At 45.7% G+C, this 27,973-nt stretch overlaps 1 protein-coding gene across 1 annotated transcript; it reads right to left on the bottom strand.

Annotated features, from left to right (window-relative positions):
• Positions 1–27,913, bottom strand: Tram1 (translocation associated membrane protein 1). Its single transcript, XM_059253999.1, has 11 exons — positions 27,697–27,913; positions 18,240–18,303; positions 16,826–16,947; positions 16,585–16,701; positions 15,011–15,069; positions 13,032–13,116; positions 8,959–9,029; positions 8,757–8,861; positions 7,523–7,666; positions 7,045–7,205; positions 1–1,513 (listed from the first exon to the last, which is right to left on the bottom strand). The coding sequence occupies exons 1-11, from the start codon at positions 27,817–27,819 to the stop codon at positions 1,440–1,442; spliced, it is 1,125 nt and encodes a 374-aa protein (XP_059109982.1). The 5' UTR covers positions 27,820–27,913; the 3' UTR covers positions 1–1,439.
• Positions 27,914–27,973: the final 60 nt, after the last annotated feature.

The following is a 27,973-nucleotide window of genomic DNA, read 5'->3' as shown; positions in this document are numbered from 1 at the left end:
TTTTGAAAGTAAAAATTTTTTATTTTGATTGATTTCTCAATATAATGCCAGTTTGAATGGCAGAAATTTGGTTCCACAGACGCTTGGTAATGCTACAGAGAGCTACTACTTTTCCCAGGAAGTTAGGTTAACAGCTGGAAAGAGAAAGCACAACTTTCTAGCAGCATGGCAACTTAAGCCACAGGCCCGGGGCCCCGCAGCTTTTCTATTCAAAATGGCACGAACAGTTTTCAGCTGGTGACGGAAGTGAGAGATGGGAACAAGACGTGGACACCAAACGGAGCACTGCGTGTACTGTAACGAGCGACAGCGGACAAACCAAACGTAAGGGGTAGAAGGAGAACTATAGAAAAGGGAACCAATATTTTACTCAAATGCTTTTTAGAGCCTTTCTGTAGATACAAATATATATATATATATATTTATCCAAAAATATGTTTTATACAGATAAATGTTTCTCAATTAAAGATGGGTCCAAAGCTATAATATAACATAAAGCATGTCTTCTGTTAAGACTAACCACCTGAATTTTCAATTTCTTTAAAGTTAGTGCATTAGTTTTCCAAATATAATTACCTGACACCTTTTTATAGATATAAATCAAGTAGGCATTACATTTTCAAAGGGTTTGCAGGTTAAATGGTATTTCATTAAGATGCTATGCTTATATCAAACTTACAAGCCCCATTAAGAATTAATAAACATACCAAAAAGGGCTATGTAAGTTGATATTCCTCTTCACAGTAAACATTTTCTGATTGCCAGTTGATATATGTTGAAAATGCACAACAAGACTTCACTTCCTAAGTACTCTTATGTTAGTAAGACATCTGCTCCAATATATGGTAATAAATCTTGCAATAACTATGGGATGTAACACCTACAACCACTACCTAGAAAATAAAGCACACAATTATTTTGGTGATTTTACAAATCTTTTTTTTCCAGGTGTAAAGGCTACAAAAAACTCCTAAAAATTAGAGAACACTGAAAACATTAAAAGTTTGACATCTGACTTTATAGTATTTCCATTTTACCCTGAAAGACAACTTAAAAAATAGGACCTTCTTAGAACAGGTCACCTTGCTAATATTATAAAAAACCGGTGAGAGCAAGAAAAATTTTCACTTGTTATTCGGGGTTTCTGTAAATGGTCTTTCCCCGAACCATTAGAAAAAACGTTCAAGACAAAAAGCAAAATAAAATATGTGGTGGTCCCTAAACTATTCTGAAGGCAGGTAGCTGAGTCTACGCTATAATCTTTTCTCACTCATGGTAATCCTCCTCCCCTCAAATGCCCTTTAAAATGCAGGAACAGTACAACAGCAGAAATCAAAGAGCATAAACCGTATTTTCAAGAACAGAAAAATCGCTAGTGCCGAAAGACAGAGTAGAAAGCAGATTCTTTGGGGGCCATTAATCCATCGGTTGACGATCCACTACGAAGACTTCTCTTTCCTATTACGGGGCGAGTCTGCTCCGTTTGACGTGACCGCTCCATTCACACCGTTCTCTGAAAGGAGAGAAGCACAGGTATTGTCTCACAAGCAAACCGAGTCATAATCGCTACACATGAGGTATCTGCAGGCCAGAGGCTGACCACACCAGGAACCGGGCAGCCAATCAACAGAAAGTAACTACTAGAAAAAGGGAAAAGGAGGTAGGGTGGAGGACTGCTGTCAAGTCACAAGGTCTGCAACTGTCCCCACAGCAGCCCTGACAGGACACAGCTGTCCCCACTGGGTGGCACAGACCTTTAAGGTATTTCTCTAAAGCACAGAAGAGGTGTCATTAGGGACGGTCACTATTACAGTTAAGGGTAACTGCAGCCTCTTCCTTAAAACTATTTTGCTGTCCCAGGTCCAGCAGCCCTGGGGAGGCAGAGGCAGGTGGATTTCTGTGAATCACATCCCATAAATGCAGAGCATATGTCCTTTTTGGGGTGTAAAAGGAGCATTCACTGAACCTGGGGACAGGGTGAACTCTAATCAAAGTCTCAGCAGAGTTTAGGAAAGGAGACCCTTTGGAGCCGTCTTCAGTCACGATGGGATTTAGTCAGACACCAGCAGACAGACAAGCACAAAATGACAGACATCTAATACATCAAATAATGGACCCACAAAACAGTCACGGCTCAAAAGAGAACTCAAATTACAATTCTAAAATGTCTGCAACTGAATAGTGTTCAAGGTTTGAGGAGTCTACCCAACACAGGGATGAGGGAGAAAGTCCGCAGTGAATTCTGGGTGACTCACAAGGAGACGTGAAGACCCCTGACCAGGAGCCATCTGAAGACCAGTTAAACAGTCAACCAGACCTAAGCCTGGAAGCAAGAGCAGGAATCGATGACACAGAAAAGACATAAAAATAAATAAAAAGTAAAAAAACAACAACAGGAAAACAAAAAAAAGATTTAAAAAGTTTTCTTTCTTTCTTTCTTTCTTTCTTTCTTTCTTTCTTTCTTTCTTTCTTTCTTTCTTTCTTTCTTTCTTTCTTTCTTTTTTTAACAGTGCTAGAAATTGTACACTGGGGTTCATGCATTCTGAGTAGGTGCTCTACCCCTGAGCTACATCTTAGCTCTCAAATGCTGGTTCTAACTGACAAGGAAAACAGGCATAAATTCCTTGAAAATCACAAGTTACTGAAAGGGGGAGATTAAGCAGAGGTCTTAATTTCATTATCTTGAGTGCAAATCTACAAAGACGGAGTCACCGTGGAGTCCTCCAGCGACTTACAGAACAATGTTGACATTGAACCCAGGGAAAATCTATTTAATACTGTTTCAAGGCTAGCAGACCTGACAAGGACATTGGAAAAAAGGGCTAATTATAGGCCAATCTTTTCTATGAACACAGACGGAAAAATCTTACCAAACAATTAAAACCCAACACAGCAAAGCTGCATTATCATCCGTCCCTAACGTGGGTGCACGCCAGGAATGAAGGCAATTTTATATCGAGAGAAGGGCGGCTGGGAGATGCCTCAGCGGACAACAGTACTTGCTGCACAAGCTTGAGGACCCGAGTTCAAATCTCCAGAAGCCACAGGAAGCTGCTAGTGGCCACACATGCCAGTGACTCCAGCACTCAGAAGGTAAGCGACAGGGGACTGTGGGGCTTGCTTGTCACGACCTCACTCCAGTTCAGTAAGAGACCATCTGAGGGAGAAAGGCAAGGAGCAAGGCACCGACATCTTTGTTGGAGCCCATCTAGGTTTCCTAGTGACTTTACCCAGCAGGACTGCATAAGAGGTTGACTGGACCACGGGCCCGAGTACCAGGTGTCTGTAAGGGTCTACACTTGGTTGTATCTAGCAAGGGGGAGGTCTTTTGCCCCTCCCCTTGGCATTGTTATAAATAGCCCTTTGGAATAATGTTCCGGGCTGGTAGATAAGGATCCAGGTCTACCTGAGGTTATCCTGCATTTCTCCCTGTTTCTCTGTCCTCTTTACTTCTATCTAAATCTCTTATCCCTCATTCCTCAAGAGTCCCTGGGGTAAATAAATGTGGGAGCTGATCTCCTACACTTGTCGGACTCTACGCATACACCATGCCCATTCCTGTTCTTAAGTCAGGATAATTTAGCAAGAGAGTGCAACATAAAGCATCTGGATTGGCCAGGGAGGTGAATAAACTACTTTCATTTGTGGATGATCCAAAAGAACCCACACCCACTAAAGTACTTTTAAAGTCAGTCCAGCAAAGTCTAAGGATCCAGACCAACATGCAGACACCAGCTGCACCTCCACACTCACACCCAACAACCTGGAACAGACCAACATGCAGACACCAGCTGCACCTCCACACTCACACCCAACAACCTGGAACAGACCAACATGCAGACACCAGCTGCACCTCCACACTCACACCCAACAACCTGGAACAGATCAACATGCAGACACCAGCTGCACCTCCACACTCACACCCAACAACCTGGAACAGATCAACATGCAGACACCAACTGCACCTCCACACTCACACGGAACAACTTGAAAATGGAATTAAGGAGAGGATTCTATTTTATAGCAGCATCCAAAAGAGTACAATATTTAGGAAGAAATTTAATCACGTACTAGACATTTAGATTGATAACTATAAAATTTAATTGGAAGAAATTAAAGAGCAGAATAAATGAAAAGACATCCATGTTAATGCTCCCCAAGGCAATTTACAGATTAAAGGAAATTTGAATCAAAACTCCAGGTGCTTCTTGCAGACACTGAAAGGCAGATCCTAAAATTCACACAGAAATGCTAGGCACCTAAAACGACCAAACTGTGAAAAAGAAGAAAACTGGAGAACCTCCATCTTCTGTCCACAAAACTTCCAAAGCCACAGAAAGACAGCGACACAGTGAGCGACCCACCCACCACAGCAATGCAGTGAGCGGCCCACCCACCACTGCAACGCAGTGAGCTGCCCACCCACCATAGCAATGCAGTGAGCTACCACCCACCACTGCAATGCAGTGAGCGGCCCACCCACCACTGCAACGCAGTGAGCTACCCACACACTACAGAAAAGGGGCAGTACACTACCCACACACCACAGCAAGGCAGTGTCTACCTGCACAGTGACACGCACCTAAATACATCTGGCAAAATCCGGAGCTCAGATCTGACTCATTTTTTAAAATTCATTAGAGAGAGGTTAGTCTTCACAGAAAACAGTACAAGAACAACTGTGTATAAACCTGAGACTCAGCTCACTAAAACGATGCCACTTTGAAATAACAGTCTGAGTACTCTCCCTAATGACCCCGCAGTTTCACACACACACACACACACACACACACACACACACACACACACACACACATATAACTAAGAGACAGAAACAGGTATGCAAAGACATGTATAGGTGTGCTTACATCGCCTTATTGTTAAAAGTACAAAGAACCCAAGTGTCCATGGACCAGATAAACCAAGTATGGTATATCCATACAAGACTGAGTAGTGCTTATGCCCTAACATAGATGAACCTCAAAAACATGATGCTAAGGGCCTGTGCGATGGCTCTGCACGTGAAGGTGCCTGCTGCCAAGCCACAACCTGAGTTTCATCCCCAGGATCCAGAAGGTAGAAGGACAGAACTCCTAGAGGTTGTCCTCTGGCACATCATGGCACATGGGCATTCACACCCCCTCCCCCCCACAAATAAAAATGTAGTTTAAAAAAACCCTAAAAATATTATGCTGAGGTGGACAGGATGACTCAGCAGTCAGAATCAAGTCTGACCCCTGGAGCCCACTAAGGTGGAAGAACCACCTCCACAGGGCAGCCTCTGCCCTGCCCACATGCACGCTTGCATACCTACAGGAATATACAGAAAATTTAAACTATGTCAGCTGACCCCGTCACAGATGAGCACCTACTGTGTTGTGCCATGTACAGAAGATATTTAGCAAAGGCCAAACCACTGAGACACAGGATTGAATAGTGCTGCCACGGGCTTGGGAAGGAAGTGGGAGGAGCTGCTGACAGGGACAGGGATTTTCTCCGGGCTGATTGCCTGTCTGCCTCTGCTTCCCAAGCGCTGTGATTAAAGGCGTCCACAGCACCACACCTGGCTCTTTCTGGGAAGCTTCTGTAACATGTTTTGGAACTAGGTAGCAGTTTGTATCACTTCGTAAATATTGTGGTCCCCCCAACCCCCCATCCTGAGACAGGATTTCTCTGGTAGTCCTGGCTGTCCTGGAACTTGCTCTGTAGACCAGGCTGGCCTTGAACTCAGGGATCCACCAGCCTCTGCCTCCCCAGGGCTGGGATTAAAGGCATGCACCACCACACCCAGCTAGCAAATATAGTTTAAAAACGTTTGTATTCCTCCCAATGGCTCAGAGGGTGAGGGCACCCACAGTCAAGCAGGACGACCCACATGATGGAAGGGGATGGCCAATACCTCCAGGTGCTCCTGTGATCTCTACACGTATGCCGTGACACCAATGTGTCTGCACACACACTCTCAACAGATAAATACCGAATTCTGCTTTAAATGGTGATATGTACACTTCAAGGCCAAGTGTATGATGTGGAGGTTACACTTTAATAAAGTCACCGCTGAAAGGCATTACTGGGGGCCAGCGAGACAGTTCAGTGGGTTGAAGCGCTTGCCGCCCATCCTGATGACCTGAGGAGTTTGATCCCTGGACCCCACATGGTAGAAGGAGAGGTGCTACTGTGACCCCCACGTGTGCTCTGGCACAAATGCACACACACAAAGTAAGTGTAAGAACTATGAAGTATCACTGTAATTCAAAATAACCTCAATAATGTAGGCGTGTATGATACTCATGTACTGAAATACAAATGATCTTTACATCCATCTACAGAGGTGATGTAAGTTCAGTCCAGGATCTAAGCTGTTTGAGGGGAGAGACATGAATGAGATCCACAGGTTCAAGAACTGCTGGACAAAGCTGGAGTACGGAACCCAGGAGAGCCAGGATTTAGCAGGAACAAGCTAATGCGGATGTGACTCCCTACACTTCTGTTCCAAGAACCACATGCACCGAAAATATCATTTGCAGTGTCAATGTGTTTCAGTCACAAGCCAACGGGAGAGAGCAGTGAGATGCAGGCTTTGCAGAGTTAAAGCACCAAGCAATCACAAGTTTTATATACATAAAACCTTGATCTTTTTACAGACGGGAAGGGGCTGGAGATTTGAAAACACGAACAGATGCTGACAACACACTGAGACACGTCCACTTGGCTAGTCACTAGTGGGGCTCTTGCTCTGCTGAGACACAAAGGAAGGCAGCTTGCTGACTGCTCCTGAGAGTGACTGGCCCCTCACTCAAGGAGAGAGGAAGGCGAGAGGGTCACTTTGCCTCCAGTCCTGTTAAGCAGCTGCATAAAGAGAGGCAAGCACTCTTGTCATTGGCTAGGACACTGTCCTTGCAGTGTACTCCATAAACATGTTTCTCCTCCTTTTAAACAAAAGGTAACAGAGTTGTCTTTGTAAAATTTGGAAACTCAACGCCCGTAGCTATGGTTCCCCATGCTTTCACTTCCAGGTGTTTCCACGGCTTAGTCAGTACCAACCTGTTCCTTTTCTGGAAGACCTGCCTTTGGTCACGACCGGTTTCCTCTTCACGGGTGGGGCCTGGAAGGCAGAATGCTCCCTCCACCGCCGAAGCTGGAAGTTAATGAACTTCCACATCATGAAGGCTTGCGTGATGCAGATGGAGGCCAGAACAGCGATCCTGGAAAGCATGCAGAAAACGACAAAAAATTAGAGATGAGGAGAACGCATCCTACTGTGATTGGACGGCAATGACTATGGCTAACACTGTCACTCTGTTGGCAAGATTATGCTAAAAAGTAATCATTCCATCGAGAAATCAATCTTAGAAGTTAAACGAGGTCTTAGTATTATTATTCAATGTAGAAAGGAACTGCAGCAGGCATGAATCCAAGTCCAGGACTTTCCAGCCTCAAGTTACCCGGCACTTAGGTGACGATGTGTAACACGGCCAAGCGGTGGCATGTTAGTTAACGGTGGGACATGAGAGGACTGTACCTAACCGCCAGCACGTTGAAGTTTCCAGTGCTAAAATCCAGCTTCTGATTCTCTGCTCTTGCCAGGCCAAACCCAACAGTGAGGACTGAAAGAATTAAGGTCAGAAGTCTTCCCAAAACAAAAAGAACCGCCCAGAGGGAAAACCTGTAAGAGAAACGTGCAAAGTCATGGAACAAAATCAAGAGGGGACGGTTCTACTAGAATGGATTGCTCCTGAGCAAATGCATATTCAAACAGCACGTCTTTGTGTCGTGTGTGTGAGTGTGCGTGCGCGTGTGCTGAGCCTGCTGTGGAGGGCGAAATCAGCGAGGGTGTCTTCCTCAGTCATTCTCCAGGACTGTGAGAGACAAGGTCGCTCAGCACCGGCGAGCCTGGCCTGCCCAGACCCAGTGTCCTCTTGCTGCCACCCCACCCACACCTGGCTTTTTCCCCGAGGCTGGGGATCCGAACCCAGGTCCTCCCGCTTGCTGCACAGCAAGCACTTTTCCACTGAGCTCTTTCCACCTCCTAAAACAGCACTTCTTATTCTGCAAAAACGGTTTCTGTATTCAGAAGCCTGGGCAATTCCACAAACTGCAGTAGAGGTCCACGGCATTGGTCCATGGCATTGATTATCTTATTTCGGTTTTTCACAACTCCAGTAGACAACCACTGAACATTTTTGTTCATTGTTAAATACTTGCAATGTGCTTCAGAACTTATTCACTGAAGGGCTGACACATGCGGGACAAAGCCAAGACAGAGCAGCACTGCAAACAATTCCCCTTTCGGATTTTTACAGACGTCACACTCTTCACAAGTGACACCTTTCGGATTTTTACAGACGTCACACTCTTCACAAGTGACACCTTTCGGATTTTTCTTTCCGACCTGATTCTTTACTAAAACTTTGCATATTCTTAGGGCTACATTACCTATTCCTTTCTTTCTTTTTTAACAATTATATTTGTTGTATGTATGCTGTATGGGGTGGGTAGGGGTCCATGTATGCCATGGCCCGTGTGAGGAGATCAGAGAAACTCTGTGGATTTGCCTCTTTTCTCACACCTTTATGTGTGTTCTCCAGGCAAGACAGACTCCATTTTAAAGAATAAAATACAGAGCGTGAACACTGCCAAGTGGTTCCATTTTCTTTTAGTGTAGTACTAAGAAAAGTGTAGAATTCTCAAGGACACGGGCTTTGACAATCTCCTGACTTCAAACACCTGGTGACCAAGCAAAGGACAGTACCTACCCTTTCTGGTACTTCTCATCACTAAAATAAAACAGACGTGAAATGTGGAAAAGGAACTCAACAAAATAGTGCAGCACCAGAAGAACAAGGCCCAGGTGGTTCAAGCTGTGGACAGAACACACGAAGAAAGGTTAACTGCCAGCCCCGTGAAGTCAGCACACTACCTGCTAGTCCACACAGACCCGAGCAAACCCCAACTCACTTCAAAAGGTAAGCCCCAGCGATGTGGAAGAGGTAAAGACCGATGTAGACAAGCTGACGAGGGATATCTTCCTGCAAGCACAAAGACACTAGAGATGAAAAACACGGTCAACACTTCCATTTTAGCAGCACAACCCATCCTGTGTCTTTCTTATATCCAGCTGACTTCGTGTCTTAGAGCCAACAGTTCAATAATGATGGCAGATAAACTGCCCTCACTGAAGCCCGCCCTCACAATAACTCCCCAAACTGCTAAAAGGTGTCAACTGCTTTCAAAAGGCCAGTTACCCAGGAACCTCTTCCTAAGTAAAAGTTCCCTTAGATGCATACGAACAAGCATTTCCAAAGCAGTACCTGTTCACTCAAGGAGCACCACAGGTAAAGCCTAAGTAACTAAGAAAACAAAGTCCTGCGCTTCCCATAGGTGTGGGCTTGGGCAAGGCAGCTCATCTCTGTACCACAGGCCTAAAACCAACACCCAGAAAGAAAGCAGAAGCGAGGAGACACACACAACCCCGGGGAGCCACTGGAGAACACCCCCCAGGTAAGAACATAAGACTAACTGGAGACAGTGTATCGAGAAAATGATGGCTTCGTGTACTGTCCCAGGTCACACTCCCCCATCATCCTGCAGTCCACGGGAGGAAGGCCATGTGGCTTGGAGCTCACATGTCTGGAGATGATAAGCAAACAATAGTCTGGAACCAGGCTCTGGGGCTTACAGTCACCGAGGTGTGGGGGGAGGGAGAGGAGCAAGGGGCTGGGGAGAACTTGGCTTTCTGAGAGGGACTTCACCAAACCAGTTTGCTGGGCAGTCTGGGGCTCAGCCAGCTGTCCCAAGACGGCTCCTCACAGCCATGGAAACTACAGGCCTGACCAAGCGAACGGAGAAGCAGGTGTGCTGCTGAGCAGAGTCTCACTCACAGTCCCGTGATTTTGTTGTGGGGATTACCTTTCTCACCAGAAGCCACGATCAAGGTTTTGCTTTCGATTAACACACTAAAACACTTACAACAACGAGTCAGTTAATAAAATTTCCAAGTCATTGTACTTTTAAAAAACTTTTTGGAGAAAGTTTTGTGGTGTGACTCTGGGTGTGTGCCATCACATCTGGCTATGTATGTCCTCAATACTAACGTCCACACAACTATGGAGAAGGAAATTGTAGAATGCCATAAAACTTGAATAATCTCATTTTTCATGGAAAAATCTAATTAGTATTCTTAAGTTATGAATTCCAAAACTATAAATAACTTTAAGCAACATTTTTTACTTGTTAGTCCAGGATCTCATCTTAAACTGGCATTTTTAAAAAGCTCTCCTATTACAGGGATCTATACTGATGATTTTGAGTAATAATAAGTGTTTGTGAAAGGCACAGAAGGCTTAAATACTTCCCCCACTGCTACTTTAAATCCCGGATCCAGGTCTAAGGACAGACTATGAAAAAGCCTTGCAATAACTCAAAGGGAAGTGCCAGTGGTGAGTGACAGGGACAGGAAAGGCGACCTGGCTGTCCAGAAGTAGGGATGGGAAACATTTCTAGTATTCTATGTAATAATCAATTATATTATCTAAAATCAAAGCTAGTCTGATTATCAGCAACAAAACATTCGACTATTTCTCGACTTCCTTCAAATCTTGCAAGTTCAAACTAGCCAAGCAATTACTCTCTCTGAGATGAGGTCTCTTTTTGCACTGCTCAGGCCGGACTCAACAGTCCTGCTCCAGCCCCTCCAGGAACTGGGACTGTGGTGACACACTACAATCTCCTCCCAGGCAAAATGGAGATGTGCTCACACTCAAGTTACATGACTGAAATCTTCCAATCAAGGACACTGAGCTCGCTCGCTCTCTGCCCCTGCCACACCTCTCCACCCGTTAACAGCATTCCTTTCTTATTCATCCCCCCGTGAGACTGGTTCACAACAACCACCGTACTACTGTCTTCCAGTAAAGAGTTCTTCCCAAAATACATTTCATAGAGGAGATTTTAAGAAACTCTTTAACACATATGCAGCTGTTACTTTCAAATTATGGTAATTACTTGAAACAGTTACTTTCAACTGTCACGTGTGAGTGTTAAAAATAGTTTAAGTTCTAAGTTATGCAAATTATTCCCTAAAAACAAGACCGCATTTCTGGAGAGATGCCATCTGGCAAGAACTGATAAGAAAGAAGCCTCAGAAGCTAAAATGCACAACTGTTTGAAATGTTCCTTCTTACTTACTAGGGTCAGTGAGCAAGATGCAGACACTGATTAATAACGAAATCTACAAGTATTAGTCTCGTGGGTATGCAAACACCTGAAGAAAGCTTCAAACAGGTGAGCCATGGCCAGCAGTGAAGCATCAAGAGACTATGATACTCCCAGTACTGCTGTCCAACAAAGCTTTCCACGATGACACAAATGTTCCCTAAATCTCTGTGCAGGCCATAAATGGTGGCACACACCTATCGCCTTCCCTCACTCAGGAGAGACCGAGGCAGGAGGATCATGAGTTATTATCCAGACTGGAGCCACACAGAAAAACCATCTACCATCTTTTAAAAAGTGTGTGTGTGTGTGTGTGTGTGTGTGTGTGTGTGTGTGTGTGTGTGTGTGAGAGAGAGAGAGAGAGAGAGAGAGAGAGAGAGAGAGAGAGAGAGAGAGAGAGTATGTGTGTACCTTCTATCCCACACGGTCGTTGGTAGCCATACATGGATAAAAGGCACTAAGGCCAGTCTGACTAGGAAGCAGGACTGTGTTTGTACTGATTTGACAGGGGCTAGCAGGTACTATTCTGTACAGTGTGGCTCTGGGACACCTAAGACTCCAAGGAGCTCAACAGACAGAGAAGAGCTCCTGGAAACTGTGGGCCTAATAACTCCTAGACATTCAAAAGCAGTGACCTGTGCAATTACACCCTAATCTGTGTAGTAACTAGAAAAGCATTCCACCTTACAGAAAAAGCAACATGTGCCAGAGGACATAACCTCTACTTGGTACTGTTTCCTGATCCCAGCAGACAGCGGGCACAGGACAGATGATAAAGGGCCAACTTATACGCACTTTTTAAAGACTACCTGTGCATTATGAGAGGGCAGAGATCAATCAGTCAGGAACCTTCTAACTGTGGCAAACATAAATCTGCACACAACCAACAAGGAGTAAGATGAACTCATGTGCAGCTGGAACAGGCTCAGAGTGATTGATTAAAGACAGAAATTGCTTCATCTAGATCTCTACCCATTTATCCTTCCCTGACACGATTTTCAAGTAAATCCCACATAGAGTTTTTTTCTTTTAAAATCTATCTACACAAAAATAAAGATACTTGATTAATCACAGGGAAAAGGAAATCCTGAAAGCGCAACCCTCACGTGACAATGATAAACTTAGAGAATGTGGGTGTAACGGCTAAGGCATGGTGTACAGAGAGAGAGGGGAGGAGACGGTAGAGAGGGAGCCTCCCAGAGCACAGGTCGGCAGCATTGGCTTCAAGCGATGATGGGCAGAGGAACAAGAGGTCCCTAAGACAAAGGAACCTGACTGTGCAATGCCATGGAGGCCCACTTTCAGAAAGGGGGCACCAAGAGCTCCCGCAGTTCACCCATTTCTCTAAGCAAACCCTTTCCCCAAGGCTAAGGGGCTGCCCCATCCCCCATCAGGAAGGCTGCCCTGGTGAAAAGTCAGCTGTGGTTTACTTTTCTGTCAACACTGAACTCTTATTTTGGACTTACACACAGAACTGTTAATTGGACACCAACTAGCTACTTGTGAAATAAATTGCTGAACAACAACAATCCCCCCACCCCCCAAAACCCAGAAACCAGTAAGAGGAAACTAACACATCTTAAAATCTTGCTTAAGTTTTAATTTAAGTTACCACTTATTTGAAAGTAAGCAACCAGCATGTTAAATGTAAAAGTTAAACAAAATCGGAGGTTTTTAAAAGAAATATTTAGGAATCTTGGCTTTCGAATGAAGGGGAGGTGGGGAATGGCAGAAACAAGGCTGAGGCCAAGGACAGGGGGGTACTCCGTTTGAGAAATGACAAGACAATCTCTAAAGTTAAACCACACCCAGCTTACTTTTTTGGTTTTCTGGAAGTAGAGTTCAGGGAGCGCATGGAGCCAGTATGCCAACTGGGAGATGTAGAAAAACTTCATTTGAAAGCTGTGTGAGAAAGCAAAAATATCTTTTCAAGTACAGTATTTAAAACAAAACAAAAGAACCCAAAAAGACGAACAGGCAGCCAGGTTTTTGTTGTCGTTTCACACGAGGCTGACCCATCCCCATCTCCGCGCAGCTCTTGAGCAGCCGGCTTGCTCGGTTTGCCCACTGTGCAGTCCACTCTGCTGCCGCAAGGCCGAGAAAGCCACTGCGAGAGGAACCTGAGCCGCCTGTCTGTCACTTACCGAAGGCGGAGGAGTAGGCCATGCTAGCTATGGGAAACCACGGGGCACGACTGGCCCACAGACCTAGAAGGCTTCATCAGCAGGGAAATCGGGAAAAAGACCACCCGACGTCACAACGAAACCCATCATTTTATCAAATATATGCTAAAAGGGGGAGGGGCTGATGTAAAGCAATGGCTCATAGAGTAACTGTCACCGGAAACGGGCAATCTCAGCGTCAAATACCCCGCTGCTTCCTTAGTGAAATATTATTTCCATCCGGCTGCAAACGCATGGAGGTCGAGGCAGAACTAAAGGCAGGACGGAGGTGCAGGAGGGTTCCCAGGAGATGCATCTCACTCACTCAGCAGGCTCCTCTTTACATTAGAAACCTCTGGCCCTTCTGATTGATCATCTTCTCCCTTCTCACACACTCTATACGTTAAAATGGAGACCACAAAGCCAATCTGAAGACATTTCCAGGAGGTAATACAGCTGCATGTAAGTATGATGTTTATAACTACATCTTATAAAAGGTCAACACATCACTCTAGTTTATTTTTTTTTAATCAGAGAATGACTCAGTAAGGGGGATATTACTGCTGCATTTAATTCAAATACACGCACGGCCATGTGACTCCCTTCCTTCATGAATTTTTCTCTAGTTTTTAGATCACCAAGTACTCAGTGAGTACTTTCCAGGTGGGAAGCACCTAGAACTTTCTAAGCAGAGAGAGAATAAACTATACAAACAACATGAGAAAGAGAGCGCTCCACTGTTGAAAAGGGACAGTCTTGGTGGTCTGGACACAAAGCAGAACTCACACGTGTGAGATGACCAGAGAGCAATCTAAATTATACAGACGCTATATAAATATAAGCTGAACAACATGAGGTACGAGGGACTCATTGCAGGCACAGCAGCGAGGAGAACCCGCGTGCAGCAGCGGCACTAGGCAGGTCGAGGCTTGAAGAGCGAGAACAGCTCACTGTGTCCCGTCCACCAGGCTCCCGAAAACAAGCTACAGACCCGCAGGATGCCAGCAAGACAAAGAACCACGGCCTCGGGAACAGTCCACAACAGATAGAAATGAAGGAACGAAGAGACGGAGTGGGCACGGGAAAGCCAAGAAAACCATGGAAGGATGGAGCCACGCAGATGGGAAGGACAAGGGTGCAGGAAGGGAAGAGAACACCAAACTGAAATGGTTAAAATCAGGGCCTGGGGAGATGGAGGGCCTATCAGTTCAGAGCACTTGTTGTTCAGAGCTCTTACAGAGGAGCCGGGCTTGATTCCCAGCACACCCACGGTGGCTTACAACCACCCACAACTCCAGTTCCGGGGATCTGAAGCCGCCTCTGACTTCCTCTCCACCAGTCACACAGGTGGTACACACACATACATCTAGGCAAAAAGTCGTATACATAAAATAACCTTTAAAAAGAATGGCTAAGATCAGCTGTCTCATGCTGGCAAAGGCAACGCAAACAGAGACCAGCACACGGCAGCTCTTTCCTCAGGACAGTGGTGATGCCATTGTCCTTCTGCTGCAGGGAATGCACCCACTCCATGTAGTAGCATCAAGCCCAGAGAGAGTAACAGGAATGGGTTCGGCTTGTTTGTGACATGAACAGTATTTAGTTAAGAAAGGCCTGATAAAAAAATAACTTACGTCATCAGGTTATGAGGATAAGCCCTCCACAGGATAGTTGGATCTGATATATAGTTTTCCTAAGAGACAGGAAAATTGGCCTATGAGTACCACGCAAACATTTACAACTCCCCACAAAAGGTTCCAAAGGGCAAGCTGAAATCAAATGTTGTAGCTCTCCAATGTGATCTGAATGGCTTGTGCTAGCTAAGTGAAATGAGTATGAGACATAAACCAGGTAGGATACAGTACCCAATTTCAAGTATCCTTCAGTGCCGTACAGGAGTAAGAAGTACCGCAAACTAACGGTGTGCAATGAACAGCAACAGAATGTGACAGGTGTAGGCCAGCTCTGTAAGGATGTGTTTTATCCATGTAATAAGAGAACTGGAAACAGTGCTTCTTGACAGAAGTCCACAATGAGGCAATGCATACAATGCTCTGCAAATCTTGTTTTCAGAAAACTGGATGTATTTGGTGAAAAATTACAAGAAGCAAAGCAAAAACAAAACAAAACAAAACAAAACAAAAACAAAAAAACAAACAAAAAACAACAACAACAAAAAAAACCAAAAAAAAAAAAAAAAACCAAAAAAACCCTCCAAAACCTAAAGTGACGACTTTAAGGAGACTATGTGTCCCTGGTGCAACTCTTTTTTTTTTTGGTTTTTCAAGACAGGGTTTCTCTGTGTAGCCCGGACTGTTCTGGAACTCACTCTGTAGACCAGGCTGGCCTCGAACTCACAGAGATCCACCTGCCTCTGCCTCCCGAGTGCTGGGATTAAAGGCGTGCGCCACCACCGCCCGGCCCAATGTAATTCTTACACTAAAAGCTTACATAAAACAGATTTTAAGCTGACATTTCCTTCATGTCCATTACATCAGTAAGATGGGCTGGGCCCTGGATTGAGAAGGTGAGGTGTCGTCCCCCCCCCCCCCCCCCCCCCGAGACAGGGTTTCTCTGTGCAGCTTTGCGCCTCTCCTGGAACTTACTTGGTAGCCCAGGCTGGCCTCGAACTCACAGAGATCCGCCTGGCTCTGCCTCCCGAGTGCTGGGATTAAAGGTGTGTGCCACCACCGCCCGGCGAGAAGGTGAGTTTTAATACACCTCTGACATTAAGTCTAGATCCCGGGCATCTTACTTTGGCTCTTATTAATCTCCACCATGAAGATTTAAAAGAATCATGTGCTTAACAATCTCAAAAGTGTGGAAAGCCACATAATGGAATATGAAGGGTGCTACTGTTTCACATTAAAGTTGACACTGGCTTCCCTCTCCTCACTAAAGACAGCTGAAGGTGCTGATCGTGTCTTACTTGAACATTTATATGTTTAAGTTGCTTGGGAGCCGCCCGGACTGTTTCAAGGAGGAACTGACTAACAACATTTCTGCTTTTCTAACCCCGGCAAGCTGAGGCTGACATGGGATCCTTTTTGTGAATGGGGAGATCTGCAAGTGCCAAGATCTAATGATGACATCCCCCAGTCAGCAGCTCAGACTTTCTGCTCTCGGGAAATTACTCTTAATTACCCTCCTTCCCGAGCAGAGGTCTTAGTGTGAAATGAGGTTTAAGAACTCTGAGTGACATACTTACAGAGATGAGAATGAACGTGCCCCAAACACAAGCAAAAAGGTAGAATGCACTAAGCTGACCAGACTCATTAAACTTGCTGTGTTTTGTCTTGGAGAAGTGCATTCGTCTGTTAATTTTCTAAAAACAAAGGCAGGTATTAGTAATAAAGAACACAGCACACAACACACACAACATACGATGACCGCAGTATGGAGAACTAGCAGTGCTCTACGAAATAGGATTTCTAAGATTGTATACTTACATCCAACACATACTCCTGAATTATGGCGTGAACAATTATCGCCACTAGCATGTAGAAGAAAACTGTAGCCATATCTTTGAAACCATAGTAATAAAGGGATGCTGATTCTGTAGCTTGTTCTTCTGAAGGCCAAAAAGGACACACACACACACAAAAATATACGTGAGATTATGAAAACAGCACTCGGTACAACATAGTTCTGGAACAAACAGAAGGAGACTAACTGAGTAAACTTCTACAGCACTATTACGGTGTCTCCTGAGTGTCCCCAGCCATGGGGGAACGGAAACTGAAGAGGCCATCTACCACCCAAAGCTCCAGGGTTACTTACAGAAGACCTGACACATGTTAGTCACGGCCACCAGAAACCAAACACAGGGAACCACCACTACCTGGCAGACTTCACCTCGCCCACTCTCTCATCTTCCAGAGAGCCTCCGTGGCCTCTGGCTGGACTTGCACTGGCCCGCCATTATGATTCTCACTGAAGGTAATTTGACTTGTTTGCCCTGGTTCTCGTTTCCAAGCACCAGAGAGATGCGGCTACTACTTAAAAGTTACGTTAATTTTTGAATTTGCCTTCAACTTTTCAAAATAAATGTTCATACTTATGAGTTGCTGGCATCTGTTCTTGGAGTTTTGAGGTTTGTTTAGGGGCATTTAGGTGACAACATCATTCTGGCATCTCCAATGCCAAGCAACACTACAGTCTCGAGCAACTTGTTTTCCCAGTCACTCAACCAAGCATTTGTGAAACTACACACAAGAGAATAAACTCAGCCTGTCCCTCTTGTCTTCCGCCAAGGTGGGAAACCCCGAGCAGGTCCCTGGCAGACATACTCCCATTTCCTTAAGGCAGCAGCATCTTCTCTCTGCTTCCCAGAGCCAACCACAGTTCTCTGCCTCAGCCACCTTCCTACTGCTGCTGCACTTTTCATAGCGTAATATGAAACAAAACTTTCTAAAATGAAAGCATAATGTGGACACAATTTTCTGAGAATTCCTAGAATTTACTAGTATTTTCTCTAGGCAAAATACTTGCTTAAGGCAGAATAAAAAAAAAAAAAATGAAAAGAGTAAGTCTGAAGGGATTATCCCTGGCCTAAAATATAACAAAGGGCAGAAAAACTGAGCCAGAACAGCGCACCTATAAAAGTCCGCCTGCCCAACAACCTACATGAGCACATTGACTCTCAGGAGTTCCTTCAGGAGAGGATTACAGGAAGCAATACAAAGAAGTCTCTGATGGAATTTCTAGACCATGCACAAAATATATAAAAAACAATCAACACATAAAACCAGGTTTCGTACACTGCTTAGGACAAAAGAAAGCCCAGACACTAGAGATTAACAGACTTTAGTGTCCATGGATACCTCCCGATGTGCTCAACTGCATGTCTGCATAAAGACCTACCTGTCGCAGGCCGAGTGACATTGTACTGGAGAGCAACGAAGACGATGGCTGCTTTTGCTGTTATCTGGGGACAGAAAGCACAAGAAACGTCACTGTCACTCTCCCAAATGAGTACATCAAGGGCAGGAAGATCACAAATCTGCCTCCAGCTTCACGAAGCAAGGCCCCCGATTCCGTGGCACCTTGGGTAGACACAGTGGGAACTTCTGATCACAAGTAGCATTAGACACAAGTGGAGTTAGGACAAGTCATTGAAGGATTTTTCTGTAATTCAGACCACATAACCCATGTGTACTGTTGACATTTCAAAAAAAACCAGACGGCTTCGGTTGACCCAGTAAATAATGATTTCTCAAATATCGATTCTCTATTACAGAACACTCACTGAAGTTCCCATCAAGGGAAACGTGTAAATTAATAAAAGGAAGCAGAGTTTGTGTAACTGAGGATGGACCACAGGCAGGGTCTAGGTGTTCATCCCCTCCCCCACATGCCTGGTTAACTGGTCAGCAGGTATCTCATTCACTGGACTACTGGTCAAAGTAAAGTGGTCAGAACACACGATGGAATGTTTACTCAGCACTCACAGGCACCAAGGCCAGCGCTCCACCAGAAAGGCTCCAATACAGATGAATGAACTAATCCCATGACAAGAAGCTGGGTTGCGTCAGGGGTGGTAAACAGACTATTAGAATACTGCAGGATCTGTGCCAGTCGTCTACACTACAGACACTCGGGATAAAGGACCAGGCTCTCTGCTGGTCCTTGGGGTAGGAAATGCTTCTCAGGGGTGTGCTGCAAGAGCTTGTCTGACGTGCCCGAGGTGCACGGGGGGGGGGGGGGGGGGATGAAGAGAGCAGCAGAGGTAGAAACAAGGTAAACCTAAGGTCAGGCCACAGTACACAGACCAGAGGCGGAAAAACACAAACAGTGCTGAGGTGCTTCAGGGTGACTGCAAGATTTTTAAGGAGGGGTGTTTCTTCCTTTTGTAACCTACATGGGTCTCATGCCCCCTCGGGTTCTCCACACTGCCGCCACCACAATCATCCTCTTACCATGCTCCCTGCTCTACCTGCCAACGACCTTTCCTTGGATTGCTGCCTTCCTAGCATAGTGTGGCCGACGCGCCTCCCTGTCCCCAAAGGTCCCCTCTGTTTTCTGGCTCCTTCCACAGTCTCCTCCTGTTAAAGCTCAGTTCCATCGCATCTGTCTTCTCAGAGCGGGGCGGCTCCTCCGTCAGACCCCCCCCAGGGGTGCCCCTCTCCTTCCAGTCACACGACACGGCAGGACCGCGTTCACTTCTACCGTACCCATTACGAAATAAGCAGCGTCTGAGCTGGGGCCCTGCCAACACCATCCAGTCACTGTGTGCTCAGAACCTAGTGTGGCGAGGCTGCAGAGACGGCTCAGCCGTCTTGTCACTAAGCCTGACGACCTGAACCCCATCCTAGCAGCCCACATGGTAGAGGGAGAGAACTGACTCCTGGAGGTTGTCTTCTGACCTCCACAGTAAGGTCTGAAAGCAATGGCGAAGAAGGGCCTAGCATGGGACCTAGAAAACACTAGGCAAGTCATCCGTATTACAGATAAACAGAAGGTGAAACACCACAGAGTAAACACGCAAGCCAAGCATAAGACTTCTGCAAGACATCCAGTGAAGGATAGTAGAGTTGGCACTAGGACGGTGGGGTGGGATAGAGGAGGCACTTAGGAGGCCAAGTAATGCTTAGTAAGCAAAAGAAAGGGTCCCACGTTACTTACCGGTACTTACAGCTTGCACAAGATGGTGGCAAACGCTAATAAAAACGTGGAGTACAAGAAGAGCAGGTTTTGAACGGAAGGGAAGAAACTGATCAACTAACTGAGATTCCTGGGAGATGCATGGTTACAAACGGCTGCTGGCCACTTACACCCAAATCTAGAACCCGGCAGGCAGAGGTTAGCTTAAAGACTTGGGAATTACTATTTCTGGACAGAAGCTGAACTATGGGAGCTTGTTCATCATCCACGCAAGTGTGCACTGTCTGTAGAGTGAACAGAGAACACCAAAACTCAAGTCCCTGCTATGCGCGGGTGTCTCCTAAAGGCCCATGTGCCAAAGGTCGGCCCTTAGCCCATGGAACCTTTAGTTCGTGGAGTCTAGCGGGAGCTTTCCTGATCACCTGGCCTGTGAGGCTCTACTGTCCCTCTGTCCCTTGCTTCTCTGTCATGATGTGAACAGTCACTGCTCCGTCCGGGGCTCTCTGCTACTGTGTTTCACTCCATCACAGACCCAGAGCAGTTGGGTCAACTCAGGATGGCCCGACTTCCCACACTGTGACATCATGGGAGAGCCAACGGTCTCCTAACCTAAAAAGAAACATCAGTGACAGAAAGTGAACATCCCCAAAGCCTGGAGGAAAATGTCTGAAAAAACGGAGGAGTTACAAAGTCACGTTTCCAAAGGTGAAATAAGGAAGTCATCACAGGTCACGGCCTGAGACATGTCAGTGAAGGATTCAGAGATGTCAAACTGCAGTGGACTGAAACCCTAAGTGTGACAAGATGGTACCAGATTCTCTTAGCTGACAGTCACGATGATGCTGTTTTTAGGAGTGGAAAGATAATGAGTTTGTGCCAAAGGATAGTTCCCAGGGGAAAAGGAGGAATCAAATACAAAGAGGAAAACAGTGGGAAGATGTGTTAGGAGGAAACTGTAAGCAGAGTTCTCCTGCCTGCCTCCTCCTCAGCTGTGATGGTAGCACAGGCTAAGTCTCCCTTATCCACATGCCTGAGATCAATAGCAATTTGCCTTTTTGATTTTACATTCTGGGGTGTCTGCATATATGCCACGGGATATTTTGCAGATGGGACTCAGCTCTAAGCATGGAATTCCTTCATGTTTCTTATATACCATATATGGGGTAGACCCTATGTTTGACTCTAATTTGTCATGAGTCAGGGATGGACTTATTGTCTTTTTTTTTTGTTTTGTTTTTTGTTTTTTGTTTTTTGAGACAGGGTTTCTCTATGTAGCTTTGCGCCTTTCCTGGAACTCGCTTTGTAGACCAGGCTGGCCTCGAACTCACAGAGATCCGCCTGGCTCTGCCTCCTGAGTGCTGGGATTAAAGGCGTGCACCACCACCGCCTGGCTTATTGTCTTTCTTAAGTGAACTGAAGAAATTTATATGCAAGGGAGTGAAGGGAGAAAGAATGAATGAGGATCCACCCATCAGCCCACCCAATCTCTGTGTATCTGTATCTCTCCACACACACCCATCGCCCTCCACACACACACACACACACACACACACACACACACACACACACACAGTAGGCTGGTCTGGTATTTGACATGCAGCTAAGGCTAACTCAGAACTAAAATCATTCCTCAGCCTCCCCAGTAGCCCTAGCATTACAAGGCTGTACTACCACAGCAGCTGACATTTGATAAAACTTGTTTTACTTGAAAGCAGGGGCATGGGGGTATATATAATGCAATGCTGCCTGGCCAGGACAAGCACAAGATTGCAGATCATGTCTGAGGCAAAATTCTGTGATATCAACATGTGCATGATTTTTTCTAGAACCCCTCAACAATGTAAACTAAGATGCATATAAAAGGCAGAAACAGCCGGGCGGTGGTGGCGCATGCCTTTAATCCCAGCACTGGGAGGCAGAGCCAGGCGGATCTCTGTGAGTCTGAGGCCAGCTTGGGCTACAGAGTGAGTTCCAGGAAAGGTGCAAGGCTACACAGGGAAACCCTGTCTTGAAAAAAAAAAAAAAAGGCAGAAACAGCCGGGTTATGTTGGTGTAGGTCTGCAACCCCAGGACTCAGGTATAGCAGAAGGACTACAAACCCAAGGCCAGCCTGTGTTACACAGGAGAATGGGTGGGGAAGAAGACCGAGGAAAAGGCAAGGCAAAGCAAGGAACAGCAGTCCCCTCTTAAGCACGGTTTTCAAGTATCCGTGGTCAACAGCAGCCTTGAAGACACAGAGACTCTGATAGGAGGTCAGTTTTAAACTGTGTTATCGCGAGTAGTGTGACGAATCCTGTGCCGTTTCACTGTCTAACCCAGGACGTCAACCACCTCTGTCCAGTGCGTTCACAATGCAGGCACTGCTGGCCTGTTCCGGCTGCTGTGGCTCCTGGATGAACTCAGGGCGGTGCTTGTACCCAGTAACCTTGACAATGTAGCCTGACACGTGCATCCTCCGCCTCATTTCATCTCACCTCGTAAGGGTGAACACAACGTAAGAGGATAATGAGAGGCCGCCTCCACATAACTGGTATTAGAGTGTAATTGTTCTATCTTATTACTGTTGTTAATCTTTCATCACACTCCGTTTATTAAACCATCACAGATATTACATACAGCAAACTCACGGAACACACAGTGCAGTAAAGGATGAGGCTTCAGGCATCCCTGGGGTTCTAACACTGTCCCTGGGGAGAGGGTCCAGCGGGTGTCCTTTAGCTAAGTTTACAGGAAGAAAAATGAAGCAACGAGAGCTAGGACATGGGAGGAAAGGAAGAGGCAAAGTGACTCCAGCAACGTGGACTAGCTAGAGTTGGCAGAAGAACAGGAATGGGGGCGTGGGGCAGTAAACACTGTGTAGGCTGTGTCTGAACTATCCTAGAACTCAGGCCTATGATTACAACAAACCAAAACAAACCTGTCTAGAATATGGTCACTCAAGTGAGTTACTGAGCGGGGAGGCTATGAAGACCAGGCGGACACAAGAGCGAACAAAAGCAGAGCATTAAAACCTCGGGAGGCGGCTGGGGGGGGGGGGGTTGCTGGTTGCCAAGATTGACACTTGAGTTCAATCTTTGGGATGCCTGTGCTACAAGGAGAAAACTGGCTCTTGCAAGTCACCTTCTGACACCTCCCCAACATTCTCATATTCTTTCTCTCTCTCTCTCTCTCTCTCTCTCTCTCTCTCTCTCTCTCTCTCTCTCTCTCTCTCAATACAAGGCTAAAAAAAGATTTAAAATAAAATGAGATTTGGTGGCTTAGAGGTTAAAGGCTGACAACTTTGATTCCCTGAACACACACAATGAAAGGAGAGAAGAGATTCTGCACATTTGTCCTCTGACCCCGACACATGTGCGGTGGGAATTTGGGCATGTCTACGTGCATAATATCTATACTCTGTCTCCTCTGCTGTCTCCATGGCCCCCCATTTTCAGTTTATAATATGAGGTCATCAATACCACAGCTAGAGAAAACTTTGTTTTCCATTATACATGGCAAATGTAAGTCTTCAAAGATAAATATAGTACCAAATTCTAAACACAACAAAAATTAGATTATCCTTTTATGCAAGGCTTCTAAATAAAATTAAGATCTGGCTTCCAGCTGGCTTAGCATGGGATATTAGGCAAAAGGAGAGGGAAAAAAACAGGGGCTATACCCACCAAAAATGTCCCGTGGAAATCATCTTTGTTGCCACTTCCAGCTTCCTAAACTTCAAATCCCATCCAGCATTGCTTCAGCAAGTTAGCAGGAAGATGTAGAGTATAAACATGTCACTGGTGCATATTACTTAAATTGTAAAAATGGCCGTTTTGGACATTTTTACTACTATCCATTTATAAGAAAAAAAGTTAAATTAATTTAGATCTATCTTACATAGGTTACCACAATCTAATGAAAGATCCAAGTCTACATATGCAAAGTCATAAGATTTCAGTGGGTTTTTTGAGTGGCTATCAGTAGGGGCTTGGTGTCTGTTCATATAAAGAGGAGAACTATTCTGTACTGTTAGAGGTAGGCATGATTACTGTATACACTGGATTCCTAAAGGCATGTGAATTTCTGACTATCAAATTCTACTTCTCCATTGTTTATATAAAATTGTTTTTTAAAAGATGGGGAAATGCCATTAAAGCAAGCTATGTTTACAAATAAAACCTGGCCCGGTGGTGGTGCACACCTTTAATCCCAGCACTCAGGGGGCAGAGGCAGGCAGATCTCTTGAGTTGGAGGCCAGCCTGGTCTACAGAGTGAGCTCTACGACAGCCAGGGCTACACAGAGAAACCCTATCCATAAATAAATGAATAAATAAATAAATAAAACTTGTGGGACTGTATAGATGGCTTAGTGGTTAATAGTATTTGCTGTTTTTCCAGAGGATCCAGGTTCTATTTCCAGCATCTACAAAGCTCACAACTAACTTCAATTCCAGGGGATCTGACACCCTCTTCTGGTCTCCAAGGGCACCAGGCATACATGTAGTACATAGACATGCATGCAGGCAAAACATCCATATATGTAAAAAATTTAAAACCAAATACAAAGGTGTTCTCTTATCTCTACACATGTGCTGTGGTACAAAGACTTGTGTGTGCATGCGTGCACATATGCACCAATAAACCTAGAAATGAATGAAGTGATCCTTTAATACTGTCCCATGGTAACTGTAAATATCAACATCCACAAACCTATCAGGTACAAACAGCCAAATAGTCTATGGATCCCTGACCGCCCATCTTCAAGGTCTAGCCTTTCAAGCAGTCTGTGAACCCCTTTACTCTTCCATAGTATCCCTTCTAGGAAGCTTCCAAAGAAGCCTTACATCCTTTTATACTGTTCGATTTTCCCTGCTTTAAATACAAAATCACTAATAGTATTTGCATTCTGTAGATAGACAACGGCTGTAAAAAGAAAACATTATTATTTACAAGATTTGTATAATAAAAAGGTCCTACAATCAAACATTTCCCTTAGATTACTTCTTCCTCAATCTTGAGAGAGAGAGAGAGGGGGGGGGGAAAGAAAGAAAGAGAGAGAAAGGGAAAGAGAGAGAAAGGGAAAGAGAGAGAGAGAGACTTCTGTTTTTACTCTGCCATCTGTTTTCCAACCTGGATGAATTTCCAAGGAATGACCATAGCTACCTTCTTATAAGTCAAACACTGAGTGAGGCACCACATATAATAGCTAATTTAAGTCTTGGAATAACCCATTTCTAGATAAGGATACTTAAGTTCTGATAGTCCCTAACTTGAATTAGCTGCAGAATGCAGACTTCTGGAGTATTCCTGTGTGCCTGTATGTTTGGCTAGTAACACACCATGTCAGTTCTTCTTGGTTTCACCATAAATCCCCTAATATTTCCTCAATATTCTTCCACAAAAGGCTTAACAGTTCTGTAAAATAGCAGCTTTTCAATTATTTCAGCATACACACTGTACTTCTATATTTAGATTGACTGAGATTTAGCGGCAATTATTTTAAAAGTCAAACAGTAAAAACCCCATCCAGCCAGCTTCTTCTGCGCATAAATAATGTGCCTTCAAAACCTAAATCTTTAGCATATGGTTAAGGAAAATGAATGACTTGTACAAACGCTCTGTTCTCTTTACCATTTTAACACTCACTCCTTTTTGGAGCGATTTTAAAAGCTATGTAGTATTAAAACAATCCACTTACTGTTAAACCTTTAATCCCAGCACTCGGCAGGCAGAGGCAGAAACAGGTGGTTCTTGTGAGTTCGAGGCCAGCCTGGTCTACATAGCAAATTCCAGGGCAGCCAGGGCTACACGGGGAAAGACGCTGTCTCCCCTCCCCTCCCAAAAAATCATTAACATAATAGTGATTTTCCCTAAAAAATGTGGCAAAAGAATACATAAAAACAGAGCTTTCTAGGTATTTCTAGTTGTCCAAATTTCTGGTTTATACTTCACTTCACTTAAAGCATTGCAAATATGTTCTACAGATCATCACAGCCCTAAATTATGCCTCTCAAGTTAGGAATTGTTACCATGAGGAGTTGGAGATGGCCAGTCATAACAAACTGCTGTGCACACTGTGCATATAAAAGGATTGCATTTTATTTTTATTACTATTATTTTTAAGACAGGGAGGGACTTGGAATTCACTATGTAGTTGACACTGGATTTGAATTCACAACTCTTCTGCCTCAGACTCATGACAAGTATCTACCAACTACTTTGGTGTATTACTTTTAATATCATAGCAGGAAAAAAAATGTCATAAATTCAGAGATCACAAACATTTAGCATTGTGTGTGTGGCTGATACTGAGCCCAGAGCCATACTTCTGACACACGCAGAAACAAGCAAGCACCAGGGACTAGGGGTAACAGGTCAGGTCTAGAGCTCTTGCCCAACCTGCACCAGCCCTGGGTTCAATATCCAATCAATAACTAAAGCAAGCATTTTACCACAGGGCCATACACCAAACCCCCCATTTTAAATACCACTCAATCATATAATACTGTCAGACTTCCACAAGCCAAATTATCTGATTGACAACAGCTGTGTGGCCTGTGCAAGTGGTTTCTATTTCGTTTGTTAGGGGGAGACAAATTATGTCTCCGATTGGGGTTGCCTAGTAAGCTTTTTGACAAGATGGTTCTACTTTCTCTTCACTCTGTCACCCCCTCAGTAGTGGCTACAACTCCATGTGACACTATAAGTAGTGCCCATATGTAGAGTCAGAAAAGTCTATTAGAAGAGAAGCAAGCATAACATAGAAAGTTGTCTAATGATCACACACACACACACACACACACACACACACACACACACACACCCCAAATGGGCTCAATGGAAAACAAAAACCCAAACCATATTCACCTTTCATCACTGGCTGTCTCATTCCATTAGTTTCTCGCTTCCACTCACATCTTTTAAGCTCTATTCTCGACAGTAGAAAAAAAAAAAACTAGTAAAAATGAATAATAAAATATCCTCACTAGGTTACATGCCAAGGGGAGAGGAGACAAAATGGTAATCATCAATATATTTAATGAGACTCAGAGGCTTACAGATAAAAAAAAAATTAGAAGTGGGGGGAGGGAGTGGGCGGATGTACTGAGGAGGGTGGAAAAAACCCGTAGGATGTTACAGGTTCACCTGGCAAACTTCATTACCCACATTCAACAGCTGTTAAATAAGTCATCAAAATACTGAGATCTGTGGGAAGAGAATTTACACACTCCTGACAGTCTCGTCGCCTCTGCTTCGAGAAACGAAAGCGCTCAACTCCTCAACACAGCTGTTGCGAGCCCCGGTCGGGATCAGACCCGATCCTCGGGGAACCGAGAGGCAAGGCAGAAAGTTGGGTGAGTGGCCGTCGGCGGGGCGAGGGGGGCCACCGGGTGCTGGGCACCCCGTCCCCGCCCTCCGCGCAGGCGGCAGCCGCCGGGGTGGGTCGGGGGGTCCCTGTCAGTCACCCGGCCCTGCTGCCCGGGCCCCGGGTCCGCCCACCGCGCAGGGCCAGCGCCACGACCGCGCCCGCCGCCCCCGTCGGCCCCTCGCCGGCTGCCACGTAACCCTTCGCGGGAAGCAGGAACTGCGCGGCGCGGGAGGGGGCGGCGGGCCGGGCCGGGGCCGCAGGGCCGCGGGGCGTTGCGGGGGTTTGCGCGGCGCTAGTCGGTTCCTCTGGGGTCGCCTGCCTCGGCCGGGGCTCGGGGGGGCTGGGGAGGGACCGGGACGGAGGGCTCACCTCGAACATGAGCCCCAGCAGGAAGAGCATCGCCAGGCAGGAGACGATGTCCGCGTGATTCTGCAGCACGAATTCGTGGCTCAGCAGCGGCGGGTTCTTGTTGCTCTTCTTGCGAATCGCCATGGTGGAGCCGCCGCCTGGACCTGCAGGTGCTCCCCCTCCTCCGGGCTCCGCGCTCTCGGCTGCTCACCGCCGCGCCGCCGCCGCCTCCCGCTGGCTGCTCCGCACAGCCCCGCCGCAGCCGCTCGCTGGGGCTTCACTTCCCATCCCACAGCCA

Source organism: Peromyscus eremicus, chromosome 2, assembly GCF_949786415.1.
Source record: "Peromyscus eremicus chromosome 2, PerEre_H2_v1, whole genome shotgun sequence".
Lineage (NCBI taxonomy): Eukaryota > Metazoa > Chordata > Mammalia > Rodentia > Cricetidae > Peromyscus > Peromyscus eremicus.
The sequence above is the reverse complement of the archived record's forward strand: the minus strand, read 5'-3'. Positions and strand labels throughout refer to the sequence as shown.

Excerpts from the sequence above, each read along its gene's own strand:
- Tram1 (XM_059253999.1), bottom strand. The coding sequence starts at position 27,819 with ATGGCGATTCGCAAGAAGAGCAACAAGAACCCGCCGCTGCTGAGCCAC. Across the intron at positions 16,702-16,825 it reads TTCAGGAGTATGTGTTGGAT|AAAATTAACAGACGAATGCA; the intron begins GTAAGTATACAA and ends CTTTGTTTTTAG. Across the intron at positions 1,514-7,044 it reads GTCTTCCAGAAAAGGAACAG|AGAACGGTGTGAATGGAGCG; the intron begins GTTGGTACTGAC and ends CTCTCCTTTCAG.